Source organism: Gymnoscopelus braueri (assembly GCF_963280865.1).
Source record: "Gymnoscopelus braueri genome assembly, chromosome: 19".
Lineage (NCBI taxonomy): Eukaryota > Metazoa > Chordata > Actinopteri > Myctophiformes > Myctophidae > Gymnoscopelus > Gymnoscopelus braueri.
Window position 1 is genome coordinate 39,266,833 of NC_137621.1, and position 17,521 is coordinate 39,284,353.

General features: G+C 43.1%; 1 protein-coding gene across 3 annotated transcripts in view; it reads right to left on the reverse strand.

The window, feature by feature from the left end:
• The window catches only part of col12a1a (collagen, type XII, alpha 1a), a 93,743-nt gene that overhangs the window by 9,455 nt on the left and 66,767 nt on the right, over window positions 1-17,521 (reverse strand). For all 3 annotated transcript variants that reach the window (XM_080414725.1, XM_080414726.1, XM_080414727.1), the window contains 12 exons: window positions 17,021-17,164; window positions 16,300-16,464; window positions 15,901-15,939; window positions 15,159-15,297; window positions 13,074-13,216; window positions 12,518-12,627; window positions 6,725-6,883; window positions 5,893-5,970; window positions 4,714-4,800; window positions 3,991-4,044; window positions 2,951-3,046; window positions 730-783 (listed from right to left, as the gene is read on the reverse strand). In XM_080414725.1, coding sequence (XP_080270851.1) covers window positions 730-783; window positions 2,951-3,046; window positions 3,991-4,044; window positions 4,714-4,800; window positions 5,893-5,970; window positions 6,725-6,883; window positions 12,518-12,627; window positions 13,074-13,216; window positions 15,159-15,297; window positions 15,901-15,939; window positions 16,300-16,464; window positions 17,021-17,164 — 1,268 coding nt within the window. The remainder of the gene's footprint in view (window positions 1-729; window positions 784-2,950; window positions 3,047-3,990; window positions 4,045-4,713; window positions 4,801-5,892; window positions 5,971-6,724; window positions 6,884-12,517; window positions 12,628-13,073; window positions 13,217-15,158; window positions 15,298-15,900; window positions 15,940-16,299; window positions 16,465-17,020; window positions 17,165-17,521) is intronic.

Below are 17,521 nucleotides of genomic sequence, written 5' to 3' on the forward strand. Positions count from 1 at the left end.
GATGACGGTGTAATGCCAGGCCACTCAGAAATGGCCTTCAGAAACCATGGGGATCTTTTCAGAATGCCAAATAAATCCATCTAAAGTGAAGCGAGCCCTCCCCCCCCCCCCCCCTCCCAAAAAGAAAAAAAAACCTGTCAAAGCCAAGTCGAACTCAGCAAATCTGAGGTCCCATTGTCTGCACAGAGCCTTTGGACTTGGTACAGCACCGCGTCCAAAATCCAAAGAACCTCCAGGAAAACATTCAAACAGACAGCGGGAACCGTTGGAGTCGTAGTAATCCAATTTGTGGAGGTTGATCTTCCTGAGACTTCTATTCCATCGAGCAGCATCCCCGGGATGACTTTCAGGAGACGAGAGATGTTCAAAACCCACGACGACGTGGTCTCAGAGTCTTTTTCACAAAGTCCTCTTCAATCACAAGCACCAAAGAAAAGAACATGTTCCATTCCCCTGTTTCCTGCTGGTAAGACGAGTCTGCGCTCCATAATAATTTAACTGCATCACTGGCCTTCTACTGTGTGTCAATCAGTGGGCTGATTTGAGAGTCGGGGCCTCTCCGGGGGATGGCACGGTCTACCTCCCACTTTGAGTGTGGTTTCAAACTCGCCATGTGGACCGATTCCAGGCTCCAGTAGCAATGCTTTCTCTCCATGGATAGCCTCCGGTTTCCTGTTCGAAAAACCACAGCTGGGGAATACAAAATAAAAAAGAGAAAGCAGCACTCACTTGACGACCGGGCAGACCTGCGTCTCCGTTCTCTCCCTTTGGTCCTTGGCGACCCTGAAGGAGGAGTGGGGGAGAGGACAGGTTAGAGTTGAAATACCAATCAAGATCACGCAGCGAAAAAAAATATCTGCAACCTAACTGCTCTGGTCTTTCTCTCGTTCACTTAGGCCTACAAATGGGAATGCGTTCGTATCCATGTGTTGAAAGAGGGAAAGGAGGAAGGAGTCTATCTGGCTGGCAAAAATAGTCCAGTCAATCAATCAATCCATCCATCCATCCATCCATCCATCCATGAATCATCTTTAATGACCACACAAATGAGGTGCTGACAATGCAGACATCAAGTATAAATCACACTTACTGATAGACTAGTAACAGAGAATCTGAGCTCATCTGCCTTCAAGCTGTAGATTCCTTTTTAAATGATCACTTATCACTGGTGAGCATAAGTGTGGTGGCTGTCACATATCGTTGCTGTCCGGTGGAAACCTTGTAGGTCAAAAACTGTTACTTTGCAGGATTCAAATTCTAAAGTAGCAAAAATAGCAGATCTGCAAGCGCAAAACGCATCACAAAATGACGTGTTTTGAGCTAGTAGATCAGCTATTTCTTTGGAGTGTGACACTGTAGTATGACGAAGTTGAAATGTAGAGATACCAGGTTTCTGCCCGACAGCAACGATATATCAAGTGTGGTGGCTGTCACGTGTATTAAGTGTGGTGGCTGTCACATGTATTAAGTGTGGTGGCTGTCACATGTATTAGTGTGGTGGCTGTCACATGTATTAAGTGTGGTGGCTGTAAACATGTATTAACCCATTAAGACCGGGAACGCATCTGTGTCATTTTAGATTTCTTTGGGCTATTCAAAAATAGCAGATATACAAGCTCATAGCACGGCACTGAGTGCCGCGCTATGAGCTTGTAGATCTGCTATTTTTCGAAAAATCTTTTAATATATATATATTGCAAATATTTGAATATATATTTTCTAAAGGGAACATTTGTTACTCAAATCTTTGCTTCTGGGGGTCCCTGAAACAAAATATTTTATAAATGTTCGCTTTAAAAATATGTATTCAAAGATTTGCACAAATTTTCAAGATTTTTCAGAAAATAGCAGCTCTACAAGCTCATAGCGCGGCACTCTGTGCCACGCTATGAGCTTCTAGATCTGCTATTTTGATAGCCCAAAGAAATCTTAAAATGACACAGATGCGTTCCCGGTCTTAATGGGTTAAGTGTGGTGGCTGTCACATGTATTCCACATTTTACAAACAAAATAGGCTCTGTACAGTACATAACTGTAGTCCTGGGTTCCAGAGGGTGGCAAGCCCATTTCTTGGCAGCATGCCGTTGTGCTGCAACTTTTTGCCCCTTGTGTCTAACTGCATGTACATACCTGCTGCTATGTGGACCTACCGATGCGTTGCCACTCATTGCACCTTATGTCTAATCTACCTACTCCTTTTTATGCTATGTGTATTCACTCACTGATTTACAACTGTAAAAATTAGGGATGCACCGATATGGAAATTCTTGGCCGATACCGATATCGACCAAGAATAACAATTTAGCTGATAGCCGATACTGATATCGATATTTGTTTATTTAGTTTTTGGTGCCAGGGAAAATACATCTTCACTATAACTGTTCAGAATCCGCAGAAACACAATATAATTGCCTTGATGAAAGTAACATTAACGAGTGTCAACGAGCGTCAGCTGGACAGTGACACACACCTCAGCTGTGCTGAACTGAAAGTGACTGGAGTTAGTTTTAAAAAAGCCCTTGAATATGACATCATAATGTTTACTGTGATTATGGTAAGCTTGCATTTCATATCACAAACACCATAGAATAAAAACTCCTGTAACTTTAACCAGCAAAAAATAAAACCGATACCGATGTTGACCGATATTGGCAAATATCGTCCGATACCGATATGTGGCCGATATATCGGTGCATCCCTAGTAAAAATATATATATTTGTGACAATAAAATTCTGATTCTGATATTTGAACTGGAAACGTATATGAACCGGAACAGGAAACAGGGTATGCCAGCTTCTGGAACCCAGGACTACAGTTATGCACAGATCCTACTGACAGAACTACTGACTGTGATGATTACCGTGCTTTTCTGTAGGCCTAATATCATGCGTGAGGGTAGTTTTAGTGGAATTGAATAGAAGTTTTAGGAAGCAGTTAAAGTTGACTTACAGGCTCTCCAGGCAGGGACAGTCCGTTAGGGCCTTGTGGACCTGGGGGTCCCATCGTACCTGGAAGTCCTGGATCACCGCGGGGGCCCATTGGACCCTACAGAATATACCACAAAACACAAAACTGTTACACACAGCCACACTTAAATATTCACACACATACTACATGTCCTCAGAGTAAGTATAGCAGCCTTTTCCCAACATAGATGGGAAAAGGATAGTGGCTTTCAAGCCTTTTAATTTCAAGGACCCATAGTTTGTTATGCATAAGGCCATGGACCCCCAAAACTCTTGAGAGTGTACAAATGGAATAGTTTGGTATGCATAAGGCCATGGACCCCCAAAACTCTGACAGTGTACAAATGGAATAGTTTGGTATGCATAAGACCATGGACCCCCAAAACTCTGACAGTGTACAAATGGAATAGTTTGGTATGCATAAGGCCATGGACCCCCAAAACTTTGAGAGTGTACAAATGGAACCCTTACAGGTCCATTTGGTTCCAGTTGAACGCTCTCTGAGTTACAGACCCGTAAGGGTCTATTTGGTTCTTAAGTATCATTTGAGAATCAGTGATAGGAAAATGAACCACCACAGTGTCAAGAGAATTTTGAGAAATGTGCCCATTGGACCATTCAACATACTGTATGTTGAGAGGTTCTTAAAATGGGGACCCCCAGGGGTCCTTGAGGGCGTTCTAGTGTCTCTTAAATCTTCTCTTATGGGGTCCCTGACACAAAATATTTTCAAATGGTTCCATGTCCTTTGGCCTTTACATCAAAATGTTAGAAAACCACACAGTGAATGCCACCTTTAAATCATGCCAAGAAATGTAATAAACTGTTATTCGTTTTGTATTCTCAAGAGAAGACAATTCAGTAATTGCTTTTGAGATATGAACATTATTTTGCCTTTATTGTGCAAATGTGTCTTTTACTGGCTGGTAATGAACTGGTTCAAAACTTTTACATGACCGATGCATTACAATTCAAAGAACGTAAAAGAAAACGGTCAAAAAGCGCGTGCAGCCTGTAACTTACAGCAGAGCCGCTATCTCCTCTCTCTCCTCGTGGTCCCTTGGTGCCTGGGCTTCCCTACGATAGCAAAGAGAGACAGAAAAAGCAGTCGGTGATGATTGAGAGTGAGTGTAAGAGCAGGAGCAGATTCCAGAGGTCCTAAAAACGCAAGCCATCAGAAATGATCCTCGCTGGGGCTTAGTGAGGTTGCCGAGCACTCATATTCCAGACCTCCTCTTCAAGGAGTCTGCTGCCGTTGTTTTTTCCGACGGGCATTTATCTTTTGACACGTCTCCCCAAGCCCCCACGTCGTTTCGCATGCCACTGGTTTCATCCCCCTCTCGATTCCCCTTTTGCAGGGAAAAGGAAAATACCACTCCTTTTCGCTAGGGATGTCCTTGGTTTGTCTCTACTATCGACAGTAACTGCAAACTACAATAGTACAAAAAGTGCACAGTAGAATCCTCCAGTGTTAGCTTATCCATTTGTAACTCTGCGTAACGGACCATTTTGTTATATTTGTAAACTCTCACACTTAAATGGGACTTTACTATGTAGCACACTGTCTCTACGTCTATCGTAACAATACACCTATCTGGCTAGAAAATCAGAGAGATATATGGTATCATCATCATCATTATCATCACCACATGAGTGACTTATGAGAAAGCCGTTACAATCAGGCGAGGACTGACAGAGACAGAGGAGGTGATGAGAGACAAGAAGAGAGATGTGTAATGTCTTTACCGAAGGTCCAGGAGGCCCTTGAGGGCCAATGCTGTCCTGAGTGCATGTGCAGGAGTGAGGAAGGGACGGGCACTTGGCCTCATCTCTCTGAAAAGGAAGGATGAGGAGAAGAGATACATACAAATCAGGGCAGGTTTTTAAGGAAACACATCTTAAGAGTCCTGGCACAGTATGGTCCTCTAGACATCCCCAGGATACTTGTGGCAACCCAGAAACTGCATGGGGTAAACTAAAGTGAAGATTCCTGATGTAAATGAGTGACAATGCACTGGCAGCGGTGCCTTTGGTTTTCCCTTGGAGTTTAAGAGGAGGAGACGTATTAGAAAACCTGCGAAAGCCATTATGGAAAAGTAGCTTGTAGAGAAATGTGACGGGAAGCAGCAAAATCAGTAAGGGAATTTAGGACAGAACTCTTTATGACAGCTAAAAGCCTTCAAAATATTTAAAGGAAATGAGCATTTGACATAAGTCATATAATGCTACAATCATTGCATTAATATCTGATGTATTAATATCTGATGTAAATTATACACAAATAACGTATAATTGGCTTAACTGCACATGCATCCGGTATTTGACATATCACAGATCATGAGCATGATGATTTACTATGTGCCTATGATGAAAAGAAGCGCTTGTTTCTATGTGATTGAGAGGGCATATTGACCACAGTCAGAATGGTGCTATTAGACAGCAGGCTACAATGTTCTATTCATATGTGTCCAGACAACAATTTCAAAGAGCAGCCTATTTCTGAGCCTCACATTTAGCCTGACTATAGCTTATAGCAACATGTGTGTATATCCTAAACATTGTAAAATTGCAATGCCCCTAAAGGCATAGGCTACAGTACATGCGTGAGTAAGAGCCATGATTCCCTGACCATACATTCCAAACATTGATCTAAACATTGGGTGATGATGGATAGGGAAAGAAAAAAAAATACAAAAGGACTGTTTTATTTTTTTCCCCCTGGTTTTCTTCTCCCTCCAAGAGTGCATTTTTTAAATCATCCAAATGGATTCAGCATGTGACAGAGATAGAGAGAAACATCTCTGCAACGTGCCTTTACGTTGCTTTCACATCGGCAGTCAGGAGAGTACAACTGCTACGTTCAAATGATGTTGAATTACAACAATGACACTTTCCGAAAGCCAGCGAGATATAGTTTGCGCTTACCGTGGCGGGCAGGTCACAGCATTTGTCCCGTGTGGACCAGCTCAGGCTGCAGACAATATCGAACATCTGGAGCTGGAACTAACAAAGCACAGACAAGGGGAAACATTGAGGGGTGTTACAAATGGCTCCCATTCAGGATGAAAAAGGCACGCTTTTGAGAAATCAGGCCAGCGCAAACGAAGATCGAGACCCTCAGAGAGTGAGAAGCGGCCTGTTGTTGATTGTTGATCGTGCCAGTTACAGTATGGATGAGGAACTGGGTGAACGAATTCAACCTGGCAACCTCTGCGACCGGTCAGTGGTGGGAAAAGTACTCAAATGTTTTATTTAAGTAAAAGTATCAATACTGCAATATAGAACTCTGTTACAAGGAAAAGTCCGGAATTCAAAATTTACTTGAGTTAAAGTACAAAAGTATTGGTATCAAAATGTACTTAAAATACTAAAAGTAAAAGAACTAAAATATTTGAAAATAGCCAATCTACAAGCTCACAATGCGTCGCATCGCGACGCGTTGTGAGCTTGTAGATCAGCTATTTTCAAATAGCCTAGGTATAAAATATGGCTAAGGTAGTTAATGTATGTTTTATAACATGATAATTTATATCTGCAAAGTAACTAGTAACTCAAGTTTTCAAATAATTGTAGTGGAGTAAAAGTACAATATTTGCCTCTGAGATGTAGTGGAGTAGAAGTAAAAGTATTGAAAATTGGAAATACTCTAATAAAGTAAAAAGTACCTCAACATTTTACTTCTTAAGTACTGTACTTGAGTAAATGTACTTAGTTACTTTCCACCACTGGTAGCAGTACGTTTCTTTTTTTAACTTACTGTTGCAGATTGCCTCTTTCCGCCTCCAGGCTTGTTTATCTTTCCAAGCACTTCATAGCCGTCCAATGTGATGTTGTTGGCTTCTTTGATGGGCTTCTCTGCCACCTCTTGACAGTCAATCATGAGCTTGACTTTCTCTGGTGAGATGGTGATGTGGAGCTGCATGCGGGAAAGACAATGGATAGGCGGTTAGCAAAACCTTCGACGACGTGTTTAATTGCTAAACACCTGGCAGCTTTGTTTCAATACAAATGCTTGGCGTTGAGTACTGAGGATATTTACAGCTTTGGAAAAGCTTGGTTTGGCATTTATTTTGGCTTGAGAGGGGGAATGATTGCCCCTTTAAAAAGAGAAAACGTAGAAAATAAGAAAAATTAACCAAGCGAGCAGGAACAACCTCGGTGAACCCATCTGATGCTTACAAAGATGCTGATGCTGTATTTCACATAATCGCTGCATTTGGTCAAATGTTTAGTCAATCTTGTCTCCACAGAATTATGCTAATTACAGATTCTGACATTACACAAGAGTGGTCAGGAGCTTTGGCACGAAACCCATGTTTTGGCATCCAACCCCTGCCTTAACAGATGAACGGAACATTAAGAAGGGAAACATACTGTGTAACAGTTGCCATTTCCATGTAGCATTAGTGATTGTGTAACAACATACAATGACAAGGTGCCAGATTTTGAGATTTCCTGCCCAGGGAATCCTATATACCACATCTTGAAATCATACCATTTGTGGTGCCCCATCAAAAGTGCTACACTTTCCATATTTTTCCCTCACTGTTGCAAATTTTCCCCTGCTGAACACAGGCCGACAAACTTTCTTTCTGTCAGGAAAAAAAAAAGAAGCAAGCTAACATTTCTCTCTACAGAGTTGCACCAACCACAGGCTAGGCCATAGCTCTTGGCAACCAATCAGAAAATTACAGTTGACTTCCTTGGCAACAGAACAGACCGTCAGGCAGACCGCAGGGGGAGAGGGGTGTCTGTTACCCCAGGATTCTGGCATGGATATATTACACCATGATGCTCTTGAGGGCTTACCAAAATAACTCTCAATGATATACTGGGATGTGCAACTAACGCTTATGTATATATTACCTCATTGACCAATACGTAAACACAATAAATACAGTCTAGTCCCTGGAAAATAATGATTCATGAAAGCCAGCTTCCTATCGACCATCGCCATACTGCAGTTGACATTGCTTACTGTCAAGTGATCTGGACTTGGTCGTGGTCAAGCCATGAAAGATGAAGAACGTTTTATTTCTAAATGTAAAGGGTCTCTCTGCAATATAGACATGCATTCCATATTAGAAATATGTTCCATATGGGGTGTCTGGTCTGGTGGCTAAACTAGTTGGACTGGTTGAGCCAGTCTAACTCTTTCTCCTCCTCAGTCACAACCAAGTTCGAGTCCGACTCCCGTCTTGTCTCACATGTACTGTACTGTATACCCTCTCTCTGCCTTCAGTTTCCTGTCTTTCTACACTCGCCTATCTAAATAAAGCAGAGAATGCTGAGTATAAATCTAAAGAAAAAAGAAGAGAAATACGTTCCACGTCGTCCACATTATACAGATAGTATATCTGTATATACATCTGGTTACATTTCAGGTTCTTTCCCCTTGACTCCATCGATATACTTCCATGATTTCTATCAGACTCAGTTTTATTGTTCTTGGCTCTGTCTTCGTCCCCTGTTTGTATTTCTAAACCTATGCCTTTCACGCTCGCACTTTTGTGCGCTCACCATTCCGTTAATGGCCCAGGTGCAGCGTGCGTTTTCTCCACGAAAATGCAACCGAGAGTTAGCAAGTTAGCATCGCTGATAATAAAACGGAAATTAAAATGTAAAGCTAGTCCATTAAATGCCCGTCTCGGTGGACAGGATGCCTATTGTCTATTAAATCTCCACTTCCATTGACCAATGTTCGCTTTATTGTTGCCAGAATGCAAGCTCCCTCGCTTTATTGTTGCCAGAATGCAAGCTCCCATGTCCGCTCTGGGAAGACACTGCTCATCAGAGGCCCGGGCTTGAAATATTGCATCGAGAGCTACTTTGAGTTAGTCACTAAATCATTTTCCGCATTTCTAGCATGGTTTTTCAGTTCATTAATTCTACTTGGCCAGGTCACAATGAGCAGACTTCTTTTACCAGGACCAAGGCATCCAAGTCAAAATACTGTCCTAAACGGGGGGGAATACAAAGAGTGCAGTCAAAGAACACTGAGACAAAGTGTCTGTTCGACTGCAGGGCCAGCGGCGTCATAAAGAGCTCTGGGCTTTGTGGAGCGCTCTGTTCACCCCCCCCCCCCTCTTGCTCAATTAGTGCATGCATACACTGGCACAGCAGCCTTTCCCCAATCCAGTCCCTGAAAGGAAAGTTTGAATGACTTCAGGAACTTCTGAAAGAACAATTAAAGGTTGTGTGGCTTTAAGCACGGGGCCCGAACCTTAAACATCGTAGTGCGGCTGCGACCACTAAAACACACTCCTATTTCCATTCGAGGGCCTCGGGGGTACAAAGCCCCGACGACGGCGCATAATGTCAGCGTGAGTTCAGGAGAAATGTCCTTGTCTGAGATGAACGTTCTCTCTTACTTCCCCCCCTGAGGTCCCCCACCTCTACAGGGAGGGGATTCCCTCCCGCAGCCACGCTAGGGGACCGGCGTCTGTTAAAGCTATCGCTAAGAGCTTTCCCACATGATCAGCCAGCAGTGAGGTAGACGCTGACCTCTCCAACCTGGATTTTTCCTTTATTATTATTTTTAAATTACCGTCTGTGCATGTCCCATACTATTTATATCCACATAAGAACAGTTGTGTTGTTCTGTGACTAGAGTTCTTCTATTCTCATGACAATTGGCGAAAATAGACGCTGCATTTGAAATGACGGAATGGCTTTTTTACTTTAGCAATCATGACAAATAACTATAAACCTCATATTGCAACACATTATTGGTAAAAAAAAAAAAAAGGAGAAAAAAAGTACCACTTGTATATGGTAGCTGCAGTACATAAAGATAAATGTACTGCAAAAAGCAGTAACCCTAATACCTGAGGGTCAACATTGATGTGTTTGTTCTGTGAGTCACGGTTGTTCCGGACATTAAGTTCAGCTGTCGTTTGTGTCAAACCGCAACTCTGAGGTTTCAGCACAGATACTTGGGTCACTCAAGTAAACGACCATGGACATAAGTGTTGGGAAACCACTGACAACAAATAAACACACAGCAGCAGCAGCACGCCACTCGGCATCGCTGACCAGCAAATAAGCAGGTAGGCAGACCGCTACAGACCGCTCTGCAACTACCGCACCACAACGCAGCCACACAGGGTACATTCAGACTGGAGGCTCCTCCACGGCCACAGTCTTAACAAAACAAACACACGCGTCAGCCCTGCGCGCGCGCGCACGCACGCACGCACGCACGCACGCACGCACGCACGCACGCACGCACGCACGCACGCACGCACACACACACACACACACACACACACACACACACACACACACACACACACACACACACACACACACACACACACACACACACACACACACACACACACACACACACACACACACACACACACACACACACACACACACACACACAGAGCAGGCTGGCATCCAACTAGAGCAGCGTTGATGTCACTTTGGTGATGTCACTCGCATCTAGCCTGAACCCAGCATTTTCCAGGGTCCCACTCATTCATGAAGTTAGCCTTTAATTAGTCGTGTAGTGGTCGAATTGAAAAGACATTAACTGTTCACTCTGATTCCTAAGCCAATCTATCTCCCACATTGGCTTTTCACTAAGCGTTCTCTGAGACAAGAGCTGTACCCTCTAATACCGGGAAGGAAGTGGGCGATGTTTGATGTTGGCTTTAAAACCCTAGTTAAGGAAAGAAATAAGGGTCAATCCGTTGATTACCTTGGAAGTAGGAAATCTTTGAACTTTTGTTTCGAAATAAGGGTACATTGTTCTTCCTGGGAACGAAAAATCGGAATCGCAATTGCACATGCCCTTTGGTGCCTTTTTCGTTTCTGTGATGAATCTAGCTGTTTAAGGCCATTCCGGGTCGGTATAAAAATAAACTCTTTCATTGTTCAATCCATCACGCCCTCCAGTTGGGGGAACATAACAGGGGATGTTTTATATCCACTGCTGCTTTGAGTTGAAGGGGAAGGCGTTTGATGTCCCCTTTAAACCCCCTGCTGTGACCCTGGGAGACTCTGGCGCTTTACAAACAACGGTATATCACGGCTGTTAAACCTGGTATGTGACTAAATCATTATAAACGAACAGTGAATTTTCAAACATGGTTCAATAATAATGCTTTCCCCGACGACACAGGGCCAGTAGAAAGTCATGGCGCGACAGTTAACTCCAGAGCTCACTGGATCGTTTGGGCCAGTGCTGGGAAAAGGAAAAAAAATTGGCAAAAGAAAACAAACATAGTTATTCCATAATAATAATATCGCAGCCTCCAGCCTGCTACTGTTCAACCGCCTGGCCCGATAGTACCAGTGACCAAAAAAAAACATGTTGACATTGAACCCTGACAGATGACAGGTTTTGACACAGTGATGAATGGCTTTATTTGTAAATGTAATCAATTGTTTCACTACATTTCCGAGACAGGAAAGAGAAATATCCCAATTCAGTCATGGTAAATTCTATTTAGACTTGGTGACATACGCCAACAGCATAAACCTGCTCTCCTTAAGCTTTAAAAAAACGTAACTGGATTCTAGTTCTGAGGTCAGAAACAGTCAGGTTTAAAGAAGGAAATTCTGCTTATTGAGAGCAAAATTACAGTCAAGCTTTCATTCCTGAAACAATACCTCAAGGCACTTACTGTACACAGTAGGCGAATGTTTCATTCTGTTTGCCAACAACCTGGCCAGACTCCTAATGCACTGGACTGCATTTACCGCATACAAGTTAAACCCAAACAAAAGCTGATCCAATCCACCACTACTACACAACGGTTTGGAGCTCAGAGTCAGCCGCCATCACATCAGCATCCAATCAGCACGTGGGGAGACCTCTGTGGCTAATAGTACTGTATTGCGCTAGGTCTCTAAAAGGTCACTGACGCCCCCTTCAACTTCTCCTAACTATATTTATAGCCTTTCTGACCCATGAATCATATTAACTGCCTTTGGTCTAAGAAAACCAAGCTTAACGCCAAATTGTAAAAAGCACTAATGTATACTTTGGCGTCAGACCCTTTTCCCGCTGAAAGATGGATAGCTTTGAATCATTGTGATGGGGGTAACAAGATACCTTGAACCCCGGTCTTGGCTCTGACTTCTAGTAAGGTCTTCACCTTAAAAGGTAGTTTGGCCGAGTAAATGAGGCGTGAATGTCACACATAAGGTCATCAACTACTATATGGTTAAATGTGTCCAAGAACTCTTTCCGCAAAGATGAGCATCTTTGCCTTAAGGGGTGCATACAAATCCAACACAAGATATCTATTGTAATCAAAAACCAACGCCACGGAAAATAAAATGATGTTCAAACACATCTGAAAAGAATAATCAATGCAGATAACCACAGATGTATTGAAATTATTCACGCAAAGTCTCAACAGAATCTGCTAACACTCAAGCCACAGTGCCAGATCATCTCCGATCATTCACGAATGAGATCACATACAGTACGCCTCGGGTAAAAACCACCCAGTCTCACAGTTGCCAAGCTTGAATAATATCACAATGTGACACAGACAGCATTCTTCCCATTGGAATTGTGCATGGTGTTTACCTTGTGGAAGCTCCCATGGAAAACTCGCTTCACTTGCTCCTCATTAAACGTGGCTCTCTGGATCTCTCCCCGCGTGTCCTTGTTGTAGAACGTGACTGTTTTGCTGGAAGCTGAAAAGAAGAAAGTGTCTGGTGAGTCCCTGACAGGAACGTTATGATGCTGTGGCACGCAATGTGTGCATAGATGAACACATGTCGGTGCACAGGGGCAAGATGTAAAGCAAGGACGAGGATGGAATAAGGCCATTGTGAGGGATCGCTAAACGTGCATTCAGTCAGCTTATAAAAGACACAATGGTCGAGATAAAAACCAAAACAAAGTAGTGAACTGAATCACTCTTCACACCTTTGGGACTGTCCTTCTATGTACAGCAGTCCAATAAAAATGTTTTAATTTAGATTCTGCCTTGAAGATTAAACAAAACGGGGATACAATGACGAGAAAGAAACCCATGGAGGGAGGCAGAAAGGGATCGAAGAGGAATGAAGCATTTAACAGCTGTGCAGATGTTGGGTCAGGGACAGCTGAGGCCCACATTGAGAGGGGGGGGACTTACGATTGAGGGTGACCCCGACCTCGGGGTTATTGCTGCTGTCGGAAATCTGCCAGATATCAAAGGCTTCGGTGGCCGTGTCAGGAAGGAGGCGGAAGAGCAGGATGATGGTGTAGGATGGGGGAAGACCATCCGGATGGATTTCCCTGTTGGCGAGCACAAACATGTACACGTGATCAGAAGTGGGTCAGAGAAACACAAACACAGCACAGAGCTTGCAACAACACTGATAACCACTGAGCTCTCTACTGCCACTGATCTGCCAGTCCAGATTTCAGTTGATTTTGTCTTCGTCTCTTTAGACATTTTGTTGGCAACCTTTACTTATTTCAGTACGTATGTTGATATGCGCAAAAAACTGGTTACCCCATGACCATTGAAAAGATCAAGGCTATATAGCAGGGATAGTTTTTCTAATTACTAGGCTCCCCTGCCACCTCCCCATAATCCCAAAACACATTTGTGAAGGTTGAAAGCATTTGGATAAGTTCAAGTATTTCATAAACACATGAAGATTGCGTTACGGTTGCGGGGCGAAGAGTCACAATCGGTTATACAGATCCTGTCAATGAATCAGTTTGCAGCACAAGACACATTCAAAGTCCTCGTGAGTTAGTGCAACAATGAGATGCAACAATGCTCGCAATGCAACAGTAAGACTATTCAACCTTCCTGACAGGATGTAGACTGTAGAACCTGTAAATGGTTGCCAGTTCTTCCTTGGCCTCGTTAAAAATCACCCGCATACTGAAAGTATTTTCTGTCCCCTCTCTTCCTCTACCGTGGCTCGAAGTGTTTCCATTTGTTGAGCATTAGGGCAATGATTGTCGTGCACACCGACTACGCTCATTATAAACAAATTAACAAAGCATGCTAAAGATCCTTGAATAGTGGTTCAACTATTGCCTAAGGGCATTTTAATGGGGCCGTATAAAGAGCCAGAGTGCTCGACCCGGGGGCGATTCCTTTGCTCCCATTAAGACGGTTGGGCCCCGCCGCCCAGGCAGGGGAGTGTTTAACTCTCCAAATAATTTTTTCTCTGCTCACCAACACCTCATACTCTACAAGCTGCAACAACAAACATTGGCTGGCGTGTGGGTTTAAGGCCGCTGGGCACTGGGGATGGAGGTTGCGGAGGCCGCTGAAGATCATTATGAATAATGATGGTGGGCTGGCCAAGAATATAGTGCACGAGAGAAGAGGAAGAGAAGAGGCCAAGGACTTGGGAACATGCAGATAAAAAGAGAGGCACGCATGGTTATGAATGGAGAGCCATGTACATGGGCATAAAACCACACTCGTGCACAGATAGGCACAAAAATCCATCAACAGAGGTGTGCAGGAATATGAAACCAGCAAGTACATGGTCAAATGATCAAGCATGCATGTACACACGTGTGAACCACTTATAACACCCATTTTCAATCTTCTTATGATAGGTCCTCAGCCTCACTAATGCTCATTATACTGTAAAGGGCCATTCACACTGAGCACTATAACTATAACTATAAAAATATAGAATATAAAGTCAAATGGATGGCAGAGTTCACACCGACTATTAAAAAAAATACAATGGTGAACGATATCGTTATAGTTTTGTTTTTAGTTTTATTTATACTAGTTATAGTGCTCGGTGTGAATGGCATTTAAGATGGCACCCTTTCCATCTACTCGCTCTGCATCTCAGTTCAGAAAGCTGCCTACCAGTGACATCATTGATGGGGATTCCAATCTAATGGAAACTCTTCCTGGTAAGTTACCACACTGAAATAGAAGCCTTTTTTTGTCTTTTTTTGTTTTGTTTTTTAAGTTAGAAGTCTCGTTTGAAATGAGGTAGGAAGGTTTCTGAACTGTCCACAGCCCACCTCTGAGACACAGAGCGAATAGACAAAAATGGTGCTATCTTATAATAGAGCATTAGTGAGGACCAATAATGTGAAGGTAGAAGATGTGCTCATTTAAGCCTTAAACCAGGTAAAAAATAGCTGATTTACAAGATCACAAAGTGTCGCATGCAATGCGGTGCAAACTTGTAGATCAGCTATTTATAACGCTGTGACACGGCATGTAGAACATCATGGCTCTTACTTAGTGGGCTGGTTGATGAAGGAGTTCTTGTGCAGCCGGTAGGCAATGTAGCTGTTGAACGAGCCCGTTTCCATGGAGACGCCGTTATAACCGCCGTACGTCCTGTCCGTGATGTTGAAAGCATCCAGCATCCTGAAGCCTGGGTGTCAAACAGTCAACACAGGGCCTTAGATCAGTGGTTTTCAACCTTTTCAGGCCGTGGCCCGTGGCCGTGACCCCCCAAAATGATCATATTTCAACTGGGGACCCCCCACTGACTCTGACAAGCACTTGAAATGTAGGAGTAGAGGCATTCAATTTAGTTTGACTCGGTTCCACAGATAAATATTGTGAAAATAGCGGATCTACAAGCTCACAACACCTCGCAACGTGAGGCGTTGTGAGCTTGTAGATCTGCTATCTTCAAAAGTTTTGCCTCTTTCTTATAATATAAGAAAGAGGCAAATAATATTATTATTTGACAACTTGACCAATGTTTGACCAGTTTTCATAGTATAGTTTGTTGATTATACTTTAGATGCAGAAATGGTCTATACTTTCTTTTCTTTTTTTGGCATTAAAAAGGTCTTATAAGTACTGAAATTGTCACTTCACTGTCATCTGGGGACCCCCCCAAAATCATGGGCGTCCCGACCCACAGGTTGAGAACCGCTGCCTTAGATTACACACCGTTATGATGGGACAAAGTGAAAAGGTGGGCAGTAAATATACTCAGGACGGTTATGTTGTATAGTATACTCACCAGGTGTGGTGAATCCGTTCATGTAGATCAGAGGGCAAGCTGTAGAAGAGAGCAGAGACGTTGTAATGTGTGTGTGAAACAGAAGTTAGCAGCGAGTGTGTGCACGAGTGTATAGTCAGTGTGACTAATCTCTCTCAACACACTTCCTTTGGCAGCAAATTGAGGTCAAAGCGATTTGACATGGAAAGAGAGCTACTCCAAGTTATTCAAAGATCCAAAGGAAGCTGATAGTTACAGTAAGGACACGGATGAAAATAAACAATACAAATTACAAAGAATAACTAAAATAAAAAATGTGCCCTGAGGATATGAGAATGAGGTTTTAGGTGTTGCTTAATTTCCTCTTCACGTTTGTTAAGCACTTCAGCGTGGCGTCAATCTTTGCTTTAATCTCCTTACTGGAAGTGGCCGTTTCGCAGATGAAGGTGATCAGGTTATCCTGGATCTTGTCGAAGGATTCAAAGTCGTCCACCACGAAAACGTGCCTCTCGCTGGGCTTGCTGCCGATGCTTCTGAGCTCTGAGGTGTCCACGTCTGCCACACCCACTACAAACACACTGTAGCCTAGGAGGCAGCGTACACACACAAACAGACACACACACACACACACACACACACACACACACACACACACACACACACACACACACACACACACACACACACACACACACACACACACACACACAGATACAAGACAGCTTCCGTTAGCCAAAGATGGCTCCATTATCACATTTGACGTGGCCAAGAAAAAGTTAGGTTTGGGAGTCTGACTAATTCAAAACAGCCCGGTTGCATTTATATACAAATGACAAAATAATAAAAACAAAACATAACAACGATTGAGCAACATCCCCAAGGAGCGGTGGTGGACAAAGTAATTGACCCCAGTACTTGAATCAAAGTATAGATACTCCTGGTCAATATAACTCAACTTCAAGTGAAAGTTGCCTGGGTCAATTTGTACTCGAGTTAAAGTACTGGAGCACTTGCTTTTAAAGTATTCAAAAGTACAAATTACAAAGTCGATTTTCTTTTTAATATCAATGCACTCTGTATTGAAATTAAGCTACTTCCCTCCCAATTTTCAGACTTCTGTTTGGGGACAAATCCCACGTACCTTGGTGCTGCAGTTTCTCAGCGTTCTTCTTGGTCTCGTCCTGGGAGCGTCCGTCTGTGACCACCACCAGCACTTTGGGCACGTTCCTCCTCATCCCGCCGTCCGACGTGAACAGCTTCTCATTGATGTGCTTCAGCGCCACGCCTAGAGAGAGGACACTGGATTCAAATCCAAACTCTTCTGCATATAGTTCTTATACTTACTTAACCCATTAAGACCTGAGGCTGACTCTACTTAATGTCTTCTAGTTTTGTGAAAAACCTATGTTGCTATATCAGTGGTGCTCAGACTGTTTCATGTCAAGGACCCCCCAAATGTATTTGGTCGCGGTCCACCATCTCAACATAATTAGTTCCAGGGACCTCCAGAAGCAAAGATTTGAGTTAAAAAAATCTCGTAAAATTTTTAAGCGACAGTTTTGTACTCAAATCTTCACTTCTGGAGGTTGTAGAACTGCCATTTAAAAAAGAAAAGTGAAAATGGGTGCAATTCTTTGAGTCT